General features: G+C 37.3%; 1 protein-coding gene across 2 annotated transcripts in view; it reads right to left on the reverse strand.

Annotated features, from left to right (window-relative positions):
• The window catches only part of LOC107750588 (exocyst complex component 6B-like), a 67,362-nt gene extending 41,027 nt beyond the window's left edge, over positions 1-26,335 (reverse strand). Inside the window, exons 1-12 of one of the 2 annotated variants that reach the window (XM_016566069.1) lie at positions 25,747-26,335; positions 21,812-21,895; positions 20,735-20,781; positions 20,053-20,173; positions 17,553-17,624; positions 16,785-16,882; positions 15,783-15,888; positions 15,114-15,223; positions 7,271-7,382; positions 5,415-5,549; positions 5,118-5,297; positions 2,963-3,109 (exon numbers count right to left, since the gene is read on the reverse strand). In XM_016566069.1, coding sequence (XP_016421555.1) covers positions 2,978-3,109; positions 5,118-5,297; positions 5,415-5,549; positions 7,271-7,382; positions 15,114-15,223; positions 15,783-15,888; positions 16,785-16,882; positions 17,553-17,624; positions 20,053-20,173; positions 20,735-20,781; positions 21,812-21,895; positions 25,747-26,010 — 1,461 coding nt within the window. In that variant the 5' untranslated portion in view covers positions 26,011-26,335 and the 3' untranslated portion in view covers positions 2,963-2,977. Of the gene's footprint in view, positions 1-2,962; positions 3,110-5,117; positions 5,298-5,414; positions 5,550-7,270; positions 7,383-15,113; positions 15,224-15,782; positions 15,889-16,784; positions 16,883-17,552; positions 17,625-20,052; positions 20,174-20,734; positions 20,782-21,811; positions 21,896-25,746 lie in introns of those variants that run through there. The other variant, XM_016566068.1, reaches the window with a different exon arrangement.
• Positions 26,336-26,540: the final 205 nt, after the last annotated feature.

A 26,540-nucleotide genomic window follows, 5' to 3' on the forward strand; every position in this document is an offset into this window, starting at 1 on the left:
TTTATTATTATTATTATTATCAATATTTAAAACACTTGAGTACATTTCTTTTCAGGATTCTTTGATGAATAGAAAGATCAGCATTCTTCTGAAATAAAACACTTTTGTAACATTATATACTCTACCATTCAAAAGCTTGGAGTCAGTTTTTTTTTTTTTTTGAGGGGGGGGGGGTTATATAAATGATGCAATCGACACAAACGTTATGTGGCAGTTACTTTCGAACGCGGATTTGCTCTATTTTGGTCGCGCTACCATAGACATCAATGCAATGTTTTGTAATGAATCTTTGCAAATCGTTTTTCCTAATAATGTGCTAATTAGCAAGTTTCAGGATGAATGCGGCTAAAGTAAACAGTCTCTCAGAACAGCTCGGAAGAGAGGGGCGGGGTCAGCATAGCTCATTAACATTTAAAGGAAAATGCTACAAAAACGGCTTGATCTGAAAAGAGCTGTTTTTGACAGGGTAAAAAAGGTGTTTTTTACACTACCATTGAGAAATTTTAACCAAACTATGTTACAGACTTTTCATTAAGACCCTAAAGAATCATATCAACTTGTGGAAAATGGGCATTCTATGACCCCTTTAATAATAATATGTTTGAAACGTCACAACACTTCTACAAACAACCCCAACACACACCACATGCGACCCCTGAGAAAACTCAGCAGAGAGCGCAGAGGCTCTTTCATCGTGCTCATATTTCAAATGCTCCTGCTTATTTATGCAACACACACCGATCCTTGTTTGTAAAAACAACGAATGTACACTCACGATATCCTAACGAGAAGCAGAGACTATCGCTCGAGGAGAACCGAAGCCTGTCTGCGCTGATTACGCTCTGGTCAGAGGAAGGGTGATAATATGTGTTGAACTTCCCGACACCATGCTGTACCATTCCAGCATTTCACAAACACAAAGGGAAAACTGAGACGGCAGCCAATGAGTTTGGAGCTCAAATCAGGTTTTAAGTAAATAATGACAAATAGTGTTCTTCTTACAAGGTGCTTGATGATATAGATATGGAAGGCCGTTCTGTTACCTCTGGGTTTCCACAGCTACAGTACAGTAGGCCAAGAAGCAAATCAGAAATCCAACACACATTTTGACACCTTGCTTTGGAAATGAATAAAAGAGCTGTTTGAAAACTTTTAACAAAAGCCAGGTGAAGTTTTCAACCAGAAAAAAATGGATGATACTGTGTGTGATCAAAACAGGAGTTGTGGCTCCCACTCTTTGAAAGACTTTCTAAAGATTACCTGCCTGACTAAAACCACCTATTCACACTATGCACGTTTTGGGATACTGTATTAAAAATACTGAAAGGAAACACTTAAAAGAAGAAAAAGAATAAAAAATATAATTCGATATGGACACATTTTTTAGCATGAAGACAAGATTTTATTTGAAATGGAAAGGCTGCTTTATTCAGAAATTGTTTTTAATTAAATTCTATTCAGAGTCAAACTTGAATGAAAAACACCTAATGACAAAGCAATCATTCCACTGTTCAAAAGTTTGGGGTCGGTAAGATTTTTCTAAAAAAGCCTCTTATGCTCACCTAGGCTGCATTTATTTAATCAAAAATACATTAAAAAAACAGCAATAATGTATCAAAAATACATTTGCAAATGTACCAAAAATACAGTACATTTTAAAATACAATTTATTCATGCGATGGCACAGCTAAATTTTTAGTAGCCATTACTCCAGTCTTCAGTGTCACATGATCCTTCAGAAATCATTCTAATATACTGATTTGCTGCTCAAGAAACATTTCATATAATTATCAATACTAAAAACATTTGTGATGCTTTGTAATGCTAGAACAGCATTATTTGAAATAAAAAATATTCAGTAAAATGAAATTTTTTCTCTAATTTTTGGTCACTAATGTGTTTAACTTGCTCAACAAAATTAACTGCTGTAAAAATAAATAAATAAATAAATCTTACAGACCCCAAATATTTGAATAGCAGTACAAGTTGTTGACAGTAAATGTTGGTGATTTAAGACAACACCAGCAACAACAACCATTGGTTATGCAATGAAGCAGAGCAGAGTTCAACTTCAGGCAAATGTACAGTGTGAAGTAAACGGTGACTACAAATGGGAGAGCAGACAGGGGAGCTCATGTGATCCACCTCATACATGTAAAAAGCAACAATCAAGATTTTGAAACAATACCACTACCAAATTAAATAAGAAACACAAAGTCAGTGATACTAGCAGACAGAGTGGACGTCTATGTTGTGGCTGCATAAGACACTACAAGATAAAGCTCTCCACATTTTCAGAGCATCTTGCCAGCATCAGCTTCATAATGACAAGTTAATGCCACAAAAACACACTGAATGTTGAGATTGCACACAAAAGGTTTTATGGATCAGACAACAAAAACACTCACAAAATGTATGCTGAAGCATGTCAGTCTATGAACAGACCACCACATAGAAACAGCCTGTTATGGCACAAAAAAGGCTCCACAACCCTAAGTGACCTGCCAATCATTCAGTTCCATCAAGAAAAATACTGTTTTTCCAATAAACTTCAGGAAAGGAGTTGACATGAAATTTTTTTTTTTTTGCCTCAACCCATTTATAAAACCACAGTGCACAGCCAGGAACTCAAATCCTGACTGGTACCTGTCGTTCTCGCTGTTCTTAGTGTACATGAGTGGGCCTTGTGTGTTTAATACAGGCCTTAACATACTTCATACAGTAAATCGCCATCATATGATGCTTTAAGTTGTCAGTACATGGTTTTATGCAAACATCCATTGTCACATTTCAAGAAGCTTGTTTACTCTGCATGTAAGTGTATGCAAAGTAACATTATTGGTGCAGGGCACACAAAAACTCACACCATTAGCTGAATTTTACAGTAAAGATCTACAAACAAATTCTAGAAACCTAAGCAGCACTACTGTCACCTCATTTGTGTTCCATAACAAGCATTAAAAAACCATCCAAAAATCTATGAGTGGGTCAGATGAACACCAGGCAGCATGCGGAAGTACTGTGACGAGAAATGGCCAAGGTTATGCCTGAAGTTAGACCACACTGCAACCATACTCACCGGTAACGTGGCGTGCTCTATAGCATTGCCCTACAGAAGATAGACAGAGACAAAATTTTGGTCAAAGGTCAAGTTCATGACTCCCCCTGGGTTCAAATTAAGTCGGTCAACCGCACTGTCCCGTATCAACTTGGCCGAACTGTTTACGATCGATACTGAAAGTCCCTCTGAGTGTCAAAGATGGTTTGTGGTCAGGTGGGAGAGGCCGAGCAAGCGAGCGTGACTGATGGGACTGTGGCTTTGGAGTCATTACCAGAGTTTTTGGCTGTGAACTTGATTGCAGGGCCGCTTTCACACACACAAAAACGATCAGTTCTTGACCTTTCCTGAAAACCATCAGGAGTGTGAACTGGGGCTGATTGAAACAGGATGCACTATGTTCACATGCAGCGCTGGAATGTGCAAACACAATAATATAAGCGGCATATCTGGAAGAGTACAAGATCGTTTGACTGTACGTGTGTTGTTCGGTGTTTTGTGTGTACGTGCGTGTATGCGTCGACTGAGAAAGTGAGACATTCAGCCTGACCGTAACCCGACCTGGGGTTGTACAAACATTGCCCCCTGTTGGTGAAATCCAGCCAACAATGTGAGGGCTGTCTGCAGCGGGCTGAAAGGATCATGGTTCTCTGTTACTGAAAGCTTAGAAAAAGGGCAGTCAAGAATTTAAGAGATTACAGGAGCACAGGAAGCCACATTACTGCCACCAGCCCTGGATCAGAGACAATCCCAGCCAGTCATGCAGACACAGGAAGGTGTTTGGTTGAGGCCCGTAGGAAGGAAAACTCTTAAATTCTTTGATTATCAGAAATCCCTCATGACAGGGGTCAGGGCCGGGCTGTGCCAGTGCTAGACTTCCTTACCCAAAGCTGAAACCTAAGGTCACGCCACAAAATCTCTTTAACTCCATGTCAGCTGAGCCACACTGGGGCTTGCAAGCCCAGAACACTGCAATCCTCTTACTTGCTACGAAAATACTTAGCTTTCCATCAAAGTTCAAGTGTACTGTTGAGTACAATCTCCTTTAAAGCGATGGTGTCAAATAGGGGAGACCACAGGCTCAGGCAGAGCATGTTGGGTACAAGCACGGATTATGGCCTGGGCTAACAGAGCCTGTGCGCCAGGACCTCAAGGTGTAAAACAAGTAGCATGACAAACAGGGGGGGGGGGTTACCTGTAGAATTATTATTATTAATAATAATAATAATAATAATTTATTGCTTTACACTACTGATCAAAAGTTTTTTGCTCAGTATGATTTTTTTAAATAAATTAAAATATTTTATTCAGCTAGGATGCATAAAATTGATCAAAAGTGACAGTAAACACACAAAAGATTTCTTTCAAATAAATGCTGTTCTTTTGAATCTTCTATTCATGAAAAAATCTTGAAAAAATGTAGAAATATTAAGCAGCAACTGTTTTTAACACTGATAACAATAAGAAATGTTCTTGAGCACGAAATCAGCACATTAGAATGATTTCTGAAGGATCATGTGACACTGAAGATTGGTGTAATGACTGCTGAAAATGTAGCTTTGTCACCACACTGAATTATATTTTACATTTAAATAAATTACATTTTAAAATACATTAAAACAGAAAAGTTATTTTAAATTGTAATACCATTTCACAATATTGCTGTTTTTACTGTATTTTTGATCAAATAAATTCAGCTTTAGTGAGCATGGGACATCTTGTCAATCCCAAACTTTTAAACGGTAGTGTGTATAAAACTGATGTAAATGAGCAAAAGAGAAGTGGAGTGAGTGCCACCCAAGACGGTCGCCTTTGTCACCACTACAAGATATCTTACTTCAGATCTATACCAACTCTATTTTTAAGGAGTACAAGTTGTAAGCTGCAATATCAAGAAGGATAGAAAGTCCAAATTCTGCACAGTTGCACAGGTTGCACCATAACCTTTTCTTGGCTGTGTTCAAAAAATATTTAGTTATATTAAGTAATCATGTAATTAAGAGTGCTTTTACACAGAAAGAATAAAAAATATTAATATGTATGTGGATGAAATACTCACGGGCAAGTGAGTGAACACTGCAAAGGTGCTACAGAGGAAAGCGATGAGGTCACTCAGGTAGTCACTGGCCTGCCCACCTCCCTGTGCTGCCGCCCAATCATAATCAGCCAGCTGCAGAAACTGGTCAATCTTTTGATTCAGGTTAGTGTAGATCTCCTCTTCAGCGGCATGCCTTGCATCCTATACAGACAGAGATGTGATCCCTAACCAGTCACAATACGTATTGTAAAAACACTGAATAATAATCCACACAATCCATGTGTGTGTAGGGGGAGGGTGTGACATGCAGGTTCGTACCTTGAAGGTGGAGGTTCCATAGAGTTTGGTGGCATTAATGGTGTCAGGAGGCACGTTGGTTATGTTGGAGATGAACTCTTCTAGGTAGTGACAGGACTGCTCCAGGTGAGTGGTGTTGATGATGATCTGAACCAACTTTGGGAATCAAATGTGATTTCAAATTATGACTAATCCATTTTTGTCAAAATCAGTTTTTACTGACAAAGCGCAATTAGTTATATGCATGAAAAGGCCAAGATTTGTAGGTTTGTGACACTGAAGACTGGAGTAACGGCTGCTGAAAATTCAGCTTTGACATCACAGGAATAAATTACATTTTACAATGTACTGGAATAGAAAATTATTTTAAATTGTAATAATATTTCACAATATTACTGTTTTTACTGTATTTATGTTAAAATAAATGCTGTCTTGGTGAGCATAAAACTTCTTTACATTAAAAAAAATTACCAACCACAAATTTTTAAGTTAACTTAATTTACAGTTATGTTGCTGGATCAGCATCTTTTATTGGTAAAGGTACAACATTTAATAATAATGCAGCATATATTCAACTGCATAGGTATTACAGTCATGACAGAGAAAAGCAGTGCTTTGGGGAAAAGATTCTGGGGGTATGAGTAATAACAACCAGCAAAAGCCCCAAGTGTGGGAGTAATTTCAAAGGGGAAAGGTCATAGAGAGGAAGCCAAGGGTGCGTTTAAAGGGACAGAGAGAATCTGTCTGTGGGAAACAGACCTGGAGCTGCTCTACGTTCAGTTAGCTGTTCTGTGGTGCAGAGTTTGAGGTCCACAGGCAGGGCAAGGCTGTCAGCAGCAAGGCGCTGAGGCACATTGGTGCTAATTGAGCCCAGACCTTTAACTTGGACCCGGTCTTCCCTCCCTCTCTTTCTCCAGTCATGGTGCACCATGCAGGGAGGGAAGCCCGATGCAGAGCCTAGGTCACACTTCCGCACCTCTGCCAGATCCGGGGCAAGACAGGGGGATGAAGGAGCTTGATATCTGATCTGGTGTGTGTCTGTGTGTGAGTGTAAAGGTAGTAGTAAGACTTGACTTTGCTGTGCAAACTACCTGAAACCAACAATAAAGCTTTTGCTTTTTTAAAATACAACACTGAATGTCTTTCTTTCTTTCTCTGCTATTCTTTCATAATTTTCTCATCAGCGACACCCAACTGAACTGAACACATCTGGATTTCAGGGGTTATAAACAGGCCAGACTGCAAGCAGAATCAGCAGAGCAGAGAAGAAACTAACCACATTTGAGCAAGGAACACGAGCAGAGTATAGCAGGGATGGAGTGAGAGCAGGGTGCAAGTGCTAGCCAATGGCAGGTAAATTTGCCAAATCTGCCTGTCACTGTTGCGCATAGTCCATTTCAGAATGGCCTTCGACATTAAATGCTGTTGTTTAGAAACAGCGATGCACTTTTGCTGAAGTAACAACTTTTGAAGAGTCTGATCATTATTTGATCAAGAGCCTTATTTGTGAGTACTTCAATAGAAATCCCTTAAAACAAAAAAAAATTGTTGACTTGATTTTGACATTTGCATATAGTCAATACTCTCCATAAGAGAATAACATGTTATAACTTGCAAACTGTGTAACAAAAAAAGTGTAATTTAATACTTTAATATAACATGTTGGTAATTAAAAAAACATTATTAAAAACTTAATTAAAAATAAAGTGAAATAATCTCATATTTCAAGGCCAGTTTTCCAGTGCAGAAAAGTAGAATTCGGAGAGCCCAGATATAGACTCTCTGTTGAGGTTGGACTGATACAACATCAATCAAGAGCAACATGGATGTTGGCATATAAACACAGAAACAGATGAAAGAAAATAAAAGATCCTCACCTCTGCCAGTCCTACGTTTTTCTTCTTTATGGCATACTGTAGACAGTGGCTAAGGGTTCGTGTGAGCAGGAGGTTTGTAGACTTGCGGATCATGTCATCAATTTCTGTGGAGCTGAACATGAAAATTCACCTAATTAGAAATATAATTAGAAATATATATTTATGTTTATATCTATAAAGCAAATCCATAACCACATATTCAGGATTGGAGGGACAAAATGTATCATAGAGGGCTGTGTCCTGCTTCATGCAAAACAAAAATGGATTTACTTATTTCCTTTTCTTATAAGAAATAATCTGTTATTAGCTGACCTTAAAAATTTGTGAGATGCTCAATGTCTAAGTTGCTTAAACCCCTTAAATTAAATACACTATTGTTAAAAAGATTGGGGTCAGCAGTTTTTTTTGGTTTTGTTTTGTTTGTTTTGTATAAATGAATACTTTTATTTAGCAAGAATACATTAAATTGATTAAAAGTGACAGTAAAGACATTATTAGTTACAAAAACAGTAACAGTGACTGTAAAGATATTGTCACAAAAAATGTTTTTCAAATAAACACTGTTCTTTTGAACTTTCTACTCACCTAAGACTCCTAAATAAAGTATCACCGTTTCCACAAAATATTAGAATATTATTCTAATATTGCATAATATTACAATACATATTAGAATGGTTTCTAAAGGATCATGAAATGCTGCTAAAAATTCAGCATTGCCATCACAGGAATAAATTAGGTTTTAAAATACATTAATACATTAAAAAACAAAACAGTTATTTTAAATTGTAATAATATTTCACAATATGTGTGGTTTAACTGCATTTTTATCAAATAAATGAAGCACTGGTGAGCTTAAGAGACTCCTTTCCATAACACAAAAATCTGACTGCGTAAACTTACTGTAACGTATATAAATATAGACTTTCGATATATGCATTTTGTGCTACTAGTCTCATTGAACACTTCTAGCAACACTTGGCGCAAATGATTTGCTTTCAGACCCAACATATGGAGAGCAGAATCCCGAGCGAGATGTTTTTGTGGTCCAGATTTACATAAGCATAGTTCTGACTCACAGTGTGTCCTATGTGCTTTAATCCTTAATACTCCACCTCCTCTGAGAGAAAAAAGGCACAAAGTGGAACCAAAAAGATGCAGTGAATAAGATGGAGAGGCCTACACACATGAACACTCACAGACTATGGGCTGAATTTAAAACCACTCTTCAGGTCCCAATAACACCCTCTGGGTTTCAGTAACGCATGTTCCAAAAACCAGAGAACAACCACACACAGATATATGGTCTAAATCAACATGAGGGGAAAAGGGGGGATATCACTTTTCTTTACTCTTCTCTTCTGTTTTATTGAAGGGGGTGGGGAGGAGTAAAGGGGGCTAGCGCTCGTTAGTACAGCTGCAGCTGTATCTTCCTCTACTTCCCCCCACAGATTGGTTCACAAATAATTAAGAAGAGAGTCAAAAGAAAGAAAGGGACAATATGTCTCAAACGTGTCCGTCAATGTGAGCCAAGGCCCAGGGTGCAATAGTTTTCCCCCCTCGATCTGGGCAACAAACGCATTACTCGCAAATTACTAAATCGCCTCTCATTGTGTTGAGAAAAGCAGAGGAGGAATTTGAAAAACGTTCCTCTCCTCAGCAGGGGGAAAAAACTCTGAGCTCCCTCCGCTGACTTGGCAGGAGGAGAGCCAAACGGAGCAGAGAGATGGAGGACATAAAGAGAGAAAAGGAGGTGCTATCCGAAAAAGTTGCTTCCAGACCAATATACAGATTAAAATATTAGCATCTACTGTCCCGCTGCAAACTCCAGGTAAATGTGAGACATTTTCTCTGTTGGTTTTGTTCAAAATTTGAGCAAATGGCATGTTGGGTTACGGTCATCGGTTTACAGATATTGATTACCATAACATAGCTCTGATTTTGTACATTACAATATGGAAATGTTCCCAGTACAGAACCTCAACTAGGGTGAAAAAGAAAGGCCTGGCTTTAAATCGAGGCATTGGTATTTTTGTGACGATCTGGAAACTGACAGTGTCTGGATGATTCCAAAGGGCCTCTGGCTATTCCTCATCTTAAGAGGGAGGGGGCTAAGAAACAGAAAGAGAAGTTGTAGTCTGATTAAACACAGACGCTTTACTGGCATTTACATTTGATTTATTCTTCCATTCAACTCTCTCGCTTTTTCAGTGAAAATTAGGGTGGGGGTTCGGTCTGATAAACAATGATCTGAGAGGAACAGATGAGCAGGGAACCAACGGAGACTGAAAATGTCCAATTAACTTCATTGGAAAATGAGAAACTAAACATAAGGAGCAAGCGAGACAGATACGGCTCACATCAGTTAGCACAGAACGTATGTTCGTTAGCTATTCAACCATCACAAAGAGTAACATTACAGCTAGCTTCAACTCAAGGGTAACTTTAGGTTAATACGGTAAATGCGCATTTGTAAAGTGGCTCTCGTGACGGAGGTCTAAAGTTCGCTGGACATGCATTGGGGGGGGGGGGGGTTGCACATACATTCCTAACGTCTGGTCTCCAGGCACCTGCACATGGACTTGAGGTCCTTCCTTCCCACTCTGACCGCATCTCATCTCAATATTAGCGGAGGGAGACCACAAAGACTAATTGCCTCCGGTGGACTAGTCTGGGTAGTATGCAGAGCTGTACCTTTGCTCCTTTGGTGTGTGAGTCATAGGTTTCCGTTTCCAATAGCAACAGGTTTTTTTTTCTCTACACCATTCCATATATACCCAGAATCCTGACCCCGTCATTCAAGACCTTTGGTTGAACGCCATCTGGCTGCCTCTTGCCCTCTTACTCAATCGCACTTGCTAATAGGGATTCATTTTTACAAATATGTCAAATACGAAAGGATCCAGCGAGTCGAGACATTATTTGACAGTATTCTTAAATTAGCTGTGTGTATGGGGGATTTTGGCTTGATCTGGAGCCCTTGGGCCCCACACGCCGAGGCACGGACTCCTGTAAGCGTAGCCAAAAGAGGTCAAATGTTTGTTGTTGAATTTTAACTGACATTTGAGCGTGGAGATCGGCCACGTTCTAAAAACCACATAAGGACATGACTGGTGAATGTGAGGAGGCAGTGAGTAGCCAAAGTCTTGGTAGGGGTCCCAATAAAAGTGAGATAACTTCCTCTGCCAACATACATACAGTGTTATATTATGGCATGGACACCTTTAAAACACAATACAAATGTAAAATACTAAATGGCTTCTTTTTCAGTACTAATCCCACAGAGTTTAAAAGCCAATGTTTGGATTTTACCAATATGCATAGAATAATGTTTAGTGATTAATGGACAAAAAAGTTTGACTGCAGAATGCCACAATTTATCAGACAGAATCTATAATTCTAGACAGCCATGTAATAAGTTAGTTTTGATAATGTTCTATATGTTCTTTCTATCTAACCTAAAGGTGTCTCATTTATATAAATTTCACCAGTGTGAATGCATGCAGATTAAATAATTATACAAAATGAGTAATTAGGGAGATTTAACCAAACAATTAACTTTGACAAGAAAGAGAGAATACCACTGTTCTTGGCTGAATAACTTTACACATATTTCCAATTATTAACACAAATTGGACATTTAAAAGCTCCAAAAAAAACAAAAAATTAAATATACAGTGTATGTTAGGCCCAATTTTGATTAAGGTTCTGCTTCTCAGTTACACTTTAACAGCATCAAATCAGTATTACTAATGTAGGTTTATTACATTTAATAATTATTGATTGGAGACATGAAAACAACTAATTTCTTACTCCTAATATTTTACTTGTACATATCCATTTCACATAAACTTAGATTAAAGTTACATGCAAACATTTGGCAGATGTGTGCAAGACGTGTGTAGATGTTGCACAAAATTAAAAGAAATGTTCTGCTTCTTTCAGACGCAAGCTTTAACAACAACAAATTAGGCTGTCCTAAGAAAAAAAAATAGAATAAAACAAATCAATAGAACAACAATATAAGAATAACACTCATATAATTAATTGTTGCAAATGTTTTTAGCATAGTTTTTCCCTTAAATCATTCTGCAGACGGAATTGGGCCCCTCCGCAGGCCAAATACTTTGACACCTCTGATATAAACCAAGTAGTTACCCTCAACATCCAGAGCAGCTACACTCAGTTTAGAAGAATTTAGCATGCACAGACTCTGTCAGACAGGAAAAAGGTATTATTGCTCATTTAAAGTCAGTGCAGTGATTGTAGAATGTATCTCCAAAAACAATACTTGTACAGCACAGGTAGTCTTTGGACAGGGCAATCATTGCTTGAAATTAAGCCAATGAGCCTTTTCTACTGTTATCATGGGCATCATCTATCTGACCACTCTACAGACGATACTGTTAAGAGTATCTGGCTGGCTAGACAGTGTCTCAGACACTAATCGCTAATGATGATGATAATGGAGTAGTAATTTGGTAGGATGCAGGTTTCTACATGTTCTCGGTCCTGAATCATGTTCCCTCATTTCCTCAGTAAACCTCTAAACTGCAACACACACCCAAAAACTACACAAACATACACACAAAGATTAGGATACCCAACCGGGACATCCGCTTCTTAGGTAACCAGACCTGACGGGGCGCTCAAAGAAAGAGCCAGAGACAGAGAACATCAAACGATAACAATCGGGAGGACTCGTCTTAGGTGCATGGCGCAATCAGAAGGAGGCAGACGGAAATGCCAACGATAGTTCTACAGACAGTGACCTTTAGCCTCAACCCCTTGACCTACTGTTCCGTTTGGGAGATTAGGAGATGGGGTGAGATATCGGATCACAACACAACGTGACTGGGGTTAAGGAGTGTTTGGGAGATTAATGGTTGGAGATTTTAATACAAAAGGTTGAAGGTTTGGTCCTAAACAAAGGTGACCCAGAATTTGAATCCTGCCTGAGTACGGTACTTAGTTTGAGGAAAAAAATTTATAGAAACTACTATATTTTAAGGTGCACATTGAAAAACATATTGGATAACCATATATGTCCAAATTAAACATGTCTATTTAATTAGTGACGGAAAGGCTATAGAAATAACTATATAAGCGTAGATACCAATTGACAAAAATGTTCCCTTTATTCAAAGTGTGCACCACAGTTATGTTTGCATTTGGGGTCAAGTACGTTTTTTTAGGTTTTTGATTTTTATATTTTTGAATATAAAATAACTGTTCTCTATTTGAATACATTTTTAAATTTAATTAATTTCTGTGATGGAAAAATCACATCATTTATTTGTAACAAAAGTCTTTTGTAACAAATGTCTTTACTGTCACATGTGATCAATAAAATTTGTCCTTGCTGAATAGAAGTATTATTTTCTTAAAAAAAAGAAAGGAAAAAAATTGTAGTGCAATTGTTGATTGTCAGAAAGATTTTGATTTCATTCTGAAGAACCCTTTTATGCTGAAATGGTTCTTTGTGTTAGAGTTTAGGGTTCTTTATCCCCGCCCTTTTGTTTCTCAAATCTGTAACTGTCAAAGCACCTCATTACTGATTTTCTGGAGTTCAGTGATCCAACTACACAGACTGCCAACACACTCTCAACAGGTAAATGATTTCATTCTTAAATTTAAATACAAATTTAACTTTAAAATTGTAACTGGTTTCTAAACAAACATGTTCTTATCTCTTTTTTGTTTTGTTTTTGGTCACATATAAGTGTGTGCAGCTTAGTTAAGCTGTGGGAACTTCTCTCCTCCACTAAGTAAGTAAAAGAGACAATGAATTTATAATTCATATTGTTAGATTTTTTTTTTTTATTATTACTTGGGTTTATGTATAAACATACCCAGTCACAAAAAATATATATATTAAAACTATCCCATGAATTGATATCACTTTTTTTCTTTTAAGATTGTGAAGGGCTTGCATACTGTCCATTTTTGCTTTTGGCCTTCATAAACAATTGTTTTTACATAAACGCACTGTAACTCTAAACTCAGTTGTGTATTTCAGATGCATCACATCCTACAACCTCATCATCTGCAGAGAAAAATTGCCACTTAATCACAAAATGATGGACTTAAAGGCATCATATTGATTGGATTGTTATTTAAACAAACATGTTCTTATCTCTTTTTTGTTTTGTTTTTGGTCACATATAAGTGTGTGCAGCTTAGTTAAGCTGTGGGAACTTCTCTCCTCCACTAAGTAAGTAAAAGAGACAATGAATTTATAATTCATATTCTTAGATTTTTTTTAATCACACCAAAATGATGGACTTAAAGGCATCATATTGATTGGATTGTTATTGTTTCACTGAAACTTGGTCTTCATCACATCTATTTTTTGTTCTTATTTTGTGTTTTACTTCTTTATGTATTTATTCATGTTCAATGTCAATTGTCATTCATTAATGTATTCAGCTAATAACTGTTGTTAAGAGCACTGACGATTTTGCATGTCAATAAAAACATACCTAATTTGCACACCATGCTGCTGTTGTTGTTATTGTGGTTGTTGTTGTTGTTTTACTGTAAAACCCTAACCCAGGCTACACTCTAAGATGCCTCATTACTGATTTTCTGGAGCTCAGCCATCCAACTAAACAGACTGTCAAGCATACTCTCAACAGGTAAATCATTTCTTTCTTAAAATGTCTATAAATTATTTTCACATTCACATTTAAAAAAAAAAAAAAAAACCGAAAGGAGACACATTTAAACTCAATTGTGCTTTTCAGATGCTACAACCTCATCATCTGCAGAGAGAAACTGCCATTCAATCACACCAAAATACAGATAATGATTAACTTAAAGGCATCTGAGGATTGTGAAGATATTTCACTGGTCTTGGTCACTGGTCTTATGTTATATTTTGTTTTACTTCTTTAAGCATTTAAGCATGTTGTTGTTGTTGTTGTTATAGACAAGAAATTATAAGACCAAGCAGAAAGAGGGGTGAAATCAATATTAATAATTAATATATACACAATACTAATATCAATTATATTAATACTAATATTAATGAAAAACTATAATTAAAAGGGTTATTTATAACACCATTAGGGTCCAATATATCAAATATTTTCAAAGCATGGTTCTATATGGAACCCTATAAAAAAGGTTCTGTTTAGCACTTAAAAGGATTCTGCTATTGTTACAAGCCGAAGAACCCTTTTCTGGTACTGTTTAGAACCATTTTTCTTATACTTGTCTTGTTAAATTAAGTTAACTCTCTGATGTTACATAACAGGTTGCTAAACAGGTCTTTAGTCAATTATTGGGAAATCCAAAAGTGCTTTTTTCACAACTGTTTGTTTTGTACATTTGTGAAATGGACTTCTCTTCTGAGAAATATCATAAAGGGAGATCATACCGAAGCGCCATTTCACAGAGTCGTTTATTCTGTCCAACAGTCTGCAGACTGGGAATTCAGGGTAGGCCACACTAAACAGCTCGGCGCATCTGGCAACCTCATCAGTAATTCTAAGAACTCATAAACTGACCAGAGATCAGTCAACACTGGGAGAAATTCCTTGAAATAACACCCACTAGCACCAAGCATGCAATTAATTAGGAAAACACACAGAAACTGTTTGGTGCCGATGGAACTTCCTCTCTGAAGTTCAGCGGCTACTCTAGGGGATAGGCAAAGACAATGGGGCAGGTTTAGTGACTTCATAGCAAAAGAATGAAAGGTACAAAAAAAAAAAAACCCCCAGTTCAAAAATAGATATGTAAACTGGCATCCAGGCAGCATGATTTGCTAATGAGAACATTTGGACGGGAGGATTATATATGCAGGTGTGAAACAGTTTAAAGTGTGTTTGCACACTCTTACCTAAGGTGCAAGTCCTCCGAATATTTCAGGCAGGCGTAGATGAATTCTTTGAGTTGCGAGTATACTTTAGGCACAAATTCAGAAAATGGCAGCTTCTTCGGAAAAGGCATCTGTTTAGAATAATTATAAGAGCAAGTAAATAAATACAGTATATTACAGCACAGCACAGAGCAGGTGTTCTGAAGGATTTAAAATCAGAAATGGGAATCTTTTTTGGTGTTGGACTACTTTTCTAGTTGGACAATTCTGCATTTTAACAGATGCCCGTACATGTGCTCTTCCAATGTAAGTGCTTTAAATGCAATCAAATATTTTGCTCAAAATCAAAAATATTGACAATCTGTAACAAATGCTGTTGATAGAACACTCTGGGAGATTACCTTTATAAAGAAAACACAAAGGCAGCTTAATTACATGAAAAAGAACAGCTGCAAGTATCACCAAGAAAGGTAGCATCCTTGATTACTATAACAGTATTGGGCAGTAGTTCTTGTTGACGTCAATGGGAGAATTCAAATGTATGGCTTAGCTCAAGTATTTCAGGGGATGCGCATGTTAGTAATCAACTTCTTGGACAGCAGGAGGATATTTGTGTCTTTGAGGAGACCGGAGGGTGTGTAACTGAGGGAATCTGTGGGATAAAAGCTTTCTTATGTGCCTAATGTTCACCTTGTCGAGCTCTGGATCCTGGAAGGGGAATTGGCCTGCTATTCGCTGGTACTCTTCACGTGACACCACGGGAATGGGGCTGTAGTTGTCCTGATCCAAGAGTTGCCTGAATAAACAGAATAAGTGTGAGGGGGAAAAGACCTGACTTCACAGATGAACTGATCATAAACCTGAGGGCAAGAGCAGGATATTAAAGAAGACTAAATAATCTAAAAACCATTTATTGGACTCATAAGCAGTGTGTCTGTGTTTGTGTAACTCAGTCATAGCAAACACACATAACACATCTCCTTGAATGCCTGTTCCCACAGTAATGACATTCCGAGCCATTCAATGAGTCCAAAGCATCATTCTTTTATGGAGTGAGTCAAGTGTCTCTGACAGGGAACGTAAAACGACTCCAGCAAGGTTACAACAGCCTTTCCATGTCATCTGCTCTTAAGATTCAGCCGAACAAATCGTAACAATCTCCCTCCAAGGAGCTTTAACATTTTTTTTCGAAAACGAATTGACATTTTTTGGATTAAATGCTTTTTAAAGGGATCCCGGCACAAAAAGAAGAAGAAAATATTTGTCCTTCAAGCAATATGATTTAGTCATATGGGGATAATTTGATCAGTGATTTTAGATGGTTTGGCCTGACCAAATTTCCATGTCCTTCAACCGTCCTGCAATCCACAACCTCTGCAAATATAAATCTCTGAGCACTACAGGCAATTTCTTTAAATGGTAGTTTGATATAGGGCATTAAAAATGGATATTTCATTAAAAAATGGATGTGTGGTTACCAAGTATTGAATAGAAGAACAGAACAAATGACGTACAGTAAACACAATCTGATTTAAGTTGATTTGGACATAACCCTATTAGTGTAATCCCTTCAGTATGGATTTCTCAAGGGTCATAAGGTGATAACCAAATCATCATTATCCTTACTCAAATGAGGGACAGAGATGAAAAAAAAAACAGAGAAAAGGGAGAGAGAAAGAAGGCAGAAAGCACCTGAAGGACTGATTCCACTTTTTCAGCAGGATCTCTCCATATTGATCCCTCATCTCCAGCAACATATCAAACAACTGGTTTACTGGAAAGCCATAACCCTGCAGGGAGAGCGGGGAAGAGAGGGGGTGGATAATATCAATTTCAGTTAAAAACAGGAAGCAGATGAATGCAACTCTAAGCAGAAAACAGGATGAAATTGTGTTTATACATTTACACTTGATGTTACGATTAATTATATGGAAATAAAACAAATAACATACTAGTGCGGTCAAATCGATTCATCTCGATTAATCTTGTTTAATCGCATCCAAAAGTTTGCGTTTACATAATACATTTGTGTGTACTGTGTATATTTACATGTATACATAAATATATACACATACATGTATATATTTAAGAAATATATGTAATATATTCAAATTTACATATAAACCATATATAAATTTAAATATATATATGTATGTGTATGTATTTATATATACACATGTAAATATACACAGTGCACACACATATATTATGTAAACGCAAGCTTTTATTTTAGATACGATTAATCACGATTAATCGATTTGACAGCACTACAACATTTGTAATGTCTATTCAATGCTTGTCTGTCACAATATTTTTAAATTAAATTCCCTTTTCTCAGAAAATATTTCTGTATGTGATTATTTATAACTACGTGAAGTAATCAACCTATTTAATTTGATAAATCTTATCCAGTGACACCCGAAGTTCTTAAATGTTATCATTAGGAACTACCCCACTCACCTGCAGTGTATCTGCAAACAGCACAATAAGATTCTTCAGATCTAATATCAGGTCTGGATCAGTGCAATAAGACTATGGAGACACAAGTGAGAGAGAGTGATGGATTACAGCAGAAGCAGAGGAAGGACAGCACAAGGAAAAGAAAAAGTGCAAGAAAAAGATATCTTTTCAAAAGAGCTGTTCAGTTGTAGTCCTAAAACCCAGAAGAGGATTGGGGATCTCTCTGAAATTTAAGAATATTGTTTTTAGAATAGTGTTTTTAATTTAATAGTAAAATAAGGTCTGCAGTTTGCTAGCTACATAAGGACAACAAATACCACAAAGATGTGCATTTACTTATTCTGACAACCGCTGCAGTACTTTTGCAGGAACTTACTACTTATATTTTTAAATTACACAATGGTTTCAAACTTGTAAACATGTAAGGTACATCTGTGCGTAATTTACACTATTGTTAAAAATGTAGTGTCAATTTTTCTTTTTGAAATAATTATTACTTTTATTCAGCAAGGATGCATTAAAATTGATCAAAAGTGACAGTAAAGACTTTTACATAGTTACAAAAATAATTCTATTAAAAAAAAAATGAACTTTCTATTTGTCAAAGAATCATGAAAAGGAATTTCTGAAGGATCATGCAACAATGGCTTCTGAAAATTCAGCTTTGCCATCTCAGGAATTAATTACATTTTAAAATATTGAAAACGAAAACAGCTATTTTAAATTGTAAGCATATTTTACAAAATTACTGTCTTTAATGCATTTTTGAACAAATAAATGCAGCCTTAAGGAGCATAACAGATTTCTTACAGAAACATTTAACTTTTAGTGTATGTTGTAAATATAACCAAATAAAACACTATAGTATCTTCAAGTAATGGTAACCACACACCTTATTGTACTAGAAAACCACAATCCTAAAATCCCATCAGAAACTCCAGAGGGAAGCCATTACCCTTCCAGGCTGGCCATAAAAATTATGTCTTAATTTAACAGCTCAGCTTGCTTAGTGTATGTTAGGCATGTAGTGTGCAGACATACTGAGTGTGTACGCAAGGCTGCAATGGTCTTTGAAAGGGCCAGCTCCCACAATTCTTCCACATAAGCCCTGTTTACCAGGCCCTGTGTAGTGTGCAAGATGTGGTCCTCCACTACAAAAAAACTGCAGGATATATACAGGGAAATACAGGAACAAATTAAAGAATGTTGGAAAGGGTATGAAAGAGAAACAGTAAGTACAATATAACATATCATTAAACTACGTCAATAATATCCCAAATGGGCACAATTAGGCTTTCCAGCACAAAAAAGCCAGAGTCATTGAACATCCCAGCAACATTCCCAAAAAAATCCCAGGGATCCCACTGTGCAAGTGCCCTAAGCCTTTTTTGTGCCACTTAGGATGTTTGTAAAAGCCTCCATTCCAGACACCAGCCTTTCCGATATTCCCCTTCAGACGCTCGGAATAACACCAATCTGCCACTCCACATCCCCAGAACCATAAATTCTAAAGCTAAGAGTGTTTTTCGGCAGCACTGGGATGGAGAATCAGGAAGGGCCAGAGGAAAGGGAGCGTTTGGCTAAAGGGAGGGTCTGAATGCCGAGCCAAAAAATGCTTCGGCTGTTTTAATTCTCTTCTATATTAAAAAATGAACGTAGTAAGCATGTATAATTGATTTTCTGTTAATTTGGCCATTCAAAACAAAATGTGCACTACACTTACCCGACAATTTGATTGAAGTAGCGCCTGTACCCCTCTAATGTTTCATGCTGGAGACCACAGGAAAGAGAAAGAAGAGCTTATGAACATCAGTTAACTGAGCAGTCTACTGTTACAGCTCTTTTTAAGGTTTTTATTATTTAAGAAATAAACTAAATTACGACCTCAAAACATTTTTTAATTTGTGTCAGAATTAATTATTTCTTTGAAAGAATGATACCTCTATTACCTCAATAATAAGTCATATCACTGTCCAAATAACAAAATACCTGTACAATGACATTCTGCAAATATCGTCAACACTTTAACTCTATTTAAAAAAAATTGAACTTTCTATTTGTCAAAGAATCATGAAAAGGTATTTCTGAAGGATCATGCAACAATGGCTTCTGAAAATTCAGCTTTGCCATCTCAGGAATTAATTACATTTTAAAATATTGAAAACGAAAACAGCTATTTTAAATTGTAAGCATATTTTACAAAATTACTGTCTTTAATGCATTTTTGAACAAATAAATGCAGCCTTAAGGAGCATAACAGATTTCTTACAGAAACATTTAACTTTTAGTGTATGTTGTAAATATAACCAAATAAAACACTATAGTATCTTCAAGTAATGGTAACCACACACCTTATTGTACTAGAAAACCACAATCCTAAAATCCCATCAGAAACTCCAGAGGGAAGCCATTACCCTTCCAGGTTGGCCATAAAAATTATGTCTTAATTTAACAGCTCAGCTTGCTTAGTGTATGTTAGGCATGTAGTGTGCAGACATACTGAGTGTGTACGCAAGGCTGCAATGGTCTTTGAAAGGGCCAGCTCCCACAATTCTTCCACATAAGCCCTGTTTACCAGGCCCTGTGTAGTGTGCAAGATGTGGTCCTCCACTACAAAAAAACTGCAGGATATATACAGGGAAATACAGGAACAAATTAAAGAATGTTGGAAAGGGTATGAAAGAGAAACAGTAAGTACAATATAACATATCATTAAACTACGTCAATAATATCCCAAATGGGCACAATTAGGCTTTCCAGCACAAAAAAGCCAGAGTCATTGAACATCCCAGCAACATTCCCAAAAAAATCCCAGGGATCCCACTGTGCAAGTGCCCTAAGCCTTTTTTGTGCCACTTAGGATGTTTGTAAAAGCCTCCATTCCAGACACCAGCCTTTCCGATATTCCCCTTCAGACGCTCGGAATAACACCAATCTGCCACTCCACATCCCCAGAACCATAAATTCTAAAGCTAAGAGTGTTTTTCGGCAGCACTGGGATGGAGAATCAGGAAGGGCCAGAGGAAAGGGAGCGTTTGGCTAAAGGGAGGGTCTGAATGCCGAGCCAAAAAATGCTTCGGCTGTTTTAATTCTCTTCTATATTAAAAAATGAACGTAGTAAGCATGTATAATTGATTTTCTGTTAATTTGGCCATTCAAAACAAAATGTGCACTACACTTACCCGACAATTTGATTGAAGTAGCGCCTGTACCCCTCTAATGTTTCATGCTGGAGACCACAGGAAAGAGAAAGAAGAGCTTATGAACATCAGTTAACTGAGCAGTCTACTGTTACAGCTCTTTTTAAGGTTTTTATTATTTAAGAAATAAACTAAATTACGACCTCAAAACATTTTTTAATTTGTGTCAGAATTAATTATTTCTTTGAAAGAATGATACCTCTATTACCTCAATAATAAGTCATATCACTGTCCAAATAACAAAATACCTGTACAATGACATTCTGCAAATATCGTCAACACTTTAACATGCACTACTAGTCAAAAATTAGGGGCTGTAAAATATTTTTGAAAGAAATCGTATGCTCACTAAGGATGCACTAATTTGATCAAAAATAAAACAGTAATATCGTGAAATATTATTACAATCTAAAATAACTTTTTTCTGTTTTAATTCATTGTAAAATGAATTCTTATTATCAATGTTGAAAACAGTTGTGCCACTTTTGAAATTGAAAACATCTGTAACATTGCAAATTGTCTTTACGATCACGTTTGATCAATATAATACATCCTTGCTGAATACAAGTATGATTCTATAGTATGACATTTTTTTACTAATCTACTGTATACCTTAAGTATTTTGTAATGACATTAAGTGCACAGCAACTAAAAAAACAAACTAGAAAGAAATTCGGAAAATATGTACAATTCAGCTCTGTTATAAGGAAAACTTAAGTGTTCAACAACTGAGCTATATTTTAACTGGAACAATGTTTCTACATCCTTTTCCAATCATTCTTCAAGCAAACGAAAACTATGTATGAACACCTCTACACTAAAAAATCTACGTATGAATTTTCAGGCCCTAAATTAACTATACATGTCAAGTTTCTTGTATGCATCCATTTTCAAATAAGCAGAAACATGTACGTTATGTAATGATAATGGCTTACCTCACAGTTCCCGAGAGTTTATTTGAGGTGTGGTTAGTGATTGGGGGAGGTGCAGTGAATATGATCGAAGGGTGTAAAACAGACAGTCAGACAAAGCATGTGCTCAGGCTGAGTGATGGCGTACCATGTTAGAGTGAGGCTGCAGCACTAGTCGGGCCTGTTTCCGCCGCTGCTTCCTGTAGTAATTCTCAAACGTGTCCCGGGCACCCTGGGTAAAGCAGACACACATTCTAAACACCTGAGTGATAATAAGGCTGTTTACTAACAGGCATGACTCTCATTGGGCCTCATTCATGAAACATAAGCAGAACGATTTTTTGTGTAAATCATTCGGAAAGTCATTCTGACGTCAATTTTCCGATTCATGAAAATGTTCGTATTTTGAAAATGTTAGTTGGTACGAAAGAAATTTACACCTGCTCCCTACCATGTGTAAATGGTGCATAAAACATTCAAACGTTCTGTATTCTTTTAGACAAACTGATGACACTGCATTTTTATGAACTATGTATTAGAATGATATTTAATGAGTTCATTTGCCCTGTCTTTTTTTCATTTTTTACATTTTTAACTTTACAAAGTATTTGTGAATCCGGAGGAGAGTTTTCGGGAAGGTCCGTTTTACGCGTAAATTACTCAGAATTTACTCGTATATTTACGAATGTTTAATGAGGCCCATTTTGTGTGAACAACTCTGTGACCACTGAGTACCAGTCAGAGTATTTCAGAGGAATGAAAGAGGGGAGGTGATGACTAAGAGAAGCAGTTGACACCGTATATTTACGAATGTTTAATGAATGAGGCCCATTTTGTGTGAACAGCTCTGTGACCACTGAGTACCAGTCAGAGTATTTCAGAGGAATGAAAGAGGGGAGGTGATGACTAAGAGAAGCAGTTGACACAGGAAAACAGATTTTCGCTTACAGAGGCCGTGCTAAACTTCAAATAAGAGCATATCAGCTACTTTCTCTCTCCTAATCTCATAGTACGATTCAGAATACAGCACAGCAGAGGCTTGAGGTCAAAAAACAAAGGCCCACATTCACCGCTTAAAGACTTGATCCTTTTTCCAGAAACCCAGAGTGCAGTTTCTGTCCGCCTTTCACAGACTGCTATCAAAGTCTATTCAGGCATGACACCAACACATGCACACACGTCCCGGTCAGAACAGAGTGCAGAAACAACACAGTAATGCACAGAGCAACAGAGATAAAAACAGAAAACAGTGGCAGTACGGTGGGACTTATCACTACTTCCGGTCAAGGGCCTCTGAATTTATCTAGCCAGAGCGGGTGACTGTACCTCTTCTACAAAGATAATAAAACAGGACAAGACTTGACCACACAGACCATTTCTTAAATAACAAAAGTGAGATATATGCTCAGTTTCAGATCTAGTGAGCTTTTTCGCTGGTCCGCAGTCTATATAGGTAGTTGCAACACACTAATAGAGCTCCTCGTGAAGTCCACAGACAGACTTGAATGTCAATTAACTCCACTAGAATTTGAGATTGCTAAGCTAATAATGTGATACAGCAAGCAAACACATACCACTCAGAAATAATGCACTGTAAAGAATTTTTTTACAGAAAAAAAGACTGTAAAATGCTATAGTAGAAACCTAACTGCAAGTTACCTTTACATATATTTAAATATGTAAAAAAAAAAACTGTAAATGGCTTCACATTGTATGCCATTTTACTGTAAAATACTGGCAAATTTGTTTTCTTGAAAGTATATGCTATTTCATTATACTGGAGACATTATTACAGTTCATTTCTGGCAACCACAGCTGCCAGTTTTTACTAAATATTTTATGGGATATTTTAACTTATTTTTAATAGTGCATTTCTAATTAAATTGGACTATTTTTACAATATTTTTAAAAGATTTTTAACGTATTTTAATAGACTTTTATGCATTAAATTAAAATGAGTATTCATAGTAGACAACTTTTACTTTGTCTACCATTTTGACTTTTTGCACTGATTAAATCACAATGCAGGATACATTAAATGAATTATAATGCAGCTGTCTAAACTTTGCATCAGCCTTCACGTTGGTGAACTTATGATGACTTAAATGCTGTCTATGAAGGAAGCTCACTAGGTTTTTGAATAGAGTTGTAGTCTACAACCTTGTCATTTAGCTGATGCTACAGCGAATTACAGCATACTTATTATGCAAGAGCCTTCAGTAAGGGCACAATAGTAATACAGAGTCCCTCGGGGGTTTAAACCAGTAATCATTTGGTTACAAAGCCCAAATAGTTAACCCAGACCACCCAAATGTAATGATGTGTGGGGAAGAATAAGGTTTGAGAAATAAGAATTGAGGGAGAAATAAGTGGGCACAGAAATGGAAAAGCATTATATAAATTTGAATGACTTCAGAACAACCTTGAACCTTTAATAACAGCAGGGATCGAACAGATATTCTGCTTTGACCACAGAGGCCTTCAGAGCACAATGAAAGACAGAAGGTGAAACAATTCAGTGAGGAACAGAAGAAGAAAGTATAAGAAAGAAAGTAACTTGCTCAACACAAAATGCTACATTTTCTCTCTCACAAAAAGTGCTGGGAAGTCTGATTCATTTTAGCCAGTGGGTTCATTCATCAACTTATAAAAAAAAAAAAGGATTTAATGATTCATAACCACTCTACTTTGAAGCTGCAACTTGTCAAACTGAAAGCTGCCCATAATTTAAAGTAGCTTCAGTCCACACAGTCCACAGTGGGGCAAAATGACTCCTACACAATATACGGTCATTGACGACACTGACTCTTTGGAGCAGGATGTGTATTACCTCAGAATCCTTAAAAAGAAATTTTGGAGAAGGAAAAAAGGATGTTTGAGAAGGATGCCATGTTCTGTATGAAGGGAATTTAACCGAGTGTGTCCATCCTGTTGGCTATGCAAGCTCTTCTGCGGTTACTAGGACTGAGAAGAGCAGGTCTACCAACTGCAGTCTAAACCCAGTTAATCGTGTCCAAACGCTCCATCTCTTATAGATGTTCCTTAACCTAAACAGTCCAAATCAAAGGAGGACAGTGCCAACATCAACTACTGAAGAAAGATGCGCACTAAAGTTCAGCTGAACTTCCCTCCACAAAGGTCTAGTGCCTCAGATCTCCACTAATAAAGACACAGTGGTGTTGGCCAGCTGAATTTTGGGTGTGGTTCTCTGGGTCGGAGAAGTAGGATGGAGGCCTGAACTGTGGTTCTCCTTCTCCAAGGTTTCCCACTGCAGCTGGCCCATCACAACCAGCCTGTGTTTACACTGATCAGAACACAGACCAGAACTGTCAGAGAACTGAGACACTGGTCAGACCTTAAGTTCCATCAGGAGTAAAGAGGAGGAGTTTGAGCTGGAAGAGGGTACAGGAGAGTAAGAGAGAAAAAAGTAATAGAATAGAATTTAATCTATCTCAGATGTTCTTGTCCAGAAAATGGACTCGTGTGCTGCTTTAAAGACATTGATCAAGAAATCCAATAAATATATTCTTGTGCAAAATGCTACTAAATCAACCACCAATACATTCGAATAAAAAGTCCAAAATGGACTAAATATGTGACAGAAAGAATTCAAACGAATAACAAAGAGTGAGCAAACAGAGGTAACTGTGACCCCTTGAGATCTCCATCAGCCTCTGATCTCTGACACAGTAGCGCCATTAAATCTCAGCGGCTACACTTGAGGTCAGACTGGTTTAAAAGGAAAACACCATTTCAGTTTGGCTGTTTTCTGGCAATGCAAAAACAACAAGTATTTATGGTAAGTGCAAGACCTTGAGGCATAGAGGTCACACTTTCAACAACTCATGCTTCCTCTTTTCTCTGTTTTCTATTCTATTGCAGTCCGCTGTTCTCTTTTAATTCCACCACTCCAGAGGAATAATGTTTTTCCTCTGTCCGTTTGAACTTTATTATCTGCAGATTTATAAAGATGTCAATTGTTTGACGGCAGTGTGAAGAAAAACTTAAAACACATCATCTTCAATTTAAGTTTTTCAAGCCAAACTTGACCAAAGAACAGGCTGTACCCTCTGGCACTCTGACCTCTTCCTTGTCCTGTTCTCTTTCTCCATCCTTATTCTTTCCATCCCTCGGCTTGACTTTCCAATGGGAGTTCAACTTCCTGTCCCTACGCAGCAGCTCCACACTTATAGTTTCAGGCCTCAAAGGCCTGTACGGTCTCACACACATACACACATGCTCAAAAAAAAAGGCAAGGGACACCGTGGCCGGGTCACAACCCTCTGGTATGAAGGAAACCCAGGTGAACCCCCTCAGCGTCTCCAGCCGATTCCCAGCTCGGGCCATCTGGAGTGCAGCCAGCTCAGAAGTCTTTCTATATTTGACTCATTTCCCTCCCTTCCATAAGTGTCTCTCTGCCCCTTTCACTCGTTACAGTAGCAAGTAGACGTGTTTACATAAAGTTTGTTTAAACTATCAGGAGCGATGTCACACTAAGGCTGATCGCCATATAAACATACAACAGCCTCAACAACTTCCTTCCTGTGGGGGCGTTCAGGACAGTGAATATACAGTGAATGGGAAGTATCTGCTATATGTGCATTCAAACACGGGCATTCAAGAGTGTATGCTCACCGTTTAAACAAAAAAGTCCTTCAGGGACATATAATGTGCAATTCTGATTGTTTTTGTATAAGTAAGCAGTGTGATTTCACAGGGTCTGAGGTGAGTCAAGGGTCATCAGGGAAAGGAAACACAAAAACTCGAACATCTTAAAAAGAGACACATCGACTCGCTTATCCGGGCTCTCTTCTCATTTGTTTGCTTTCTTTCCTATAACCTCAAAACAATGTTTGTGTGTGTCCCTTCTATGACTC

Source organism: Sinocyclocheilus rhinocerous, unplaced genomic scaffold, assembly GCF_001515625.1.
Source record: "Sinocyclocheilus rhinocerous isolate Xijiao unplaced genomic scaffold, SAMN03320098_v1.1 scaffold19, whole genome shotgun sequence".
Classification (NCBI taxonomy): domain Eukaryota; kingdom Metazoa; phylum Chordata; class Actinopteri; order Cypriniformes; family Cyprinidae; genus Sinocyclocheilus; species Sinocyclocheilus rhinocerous.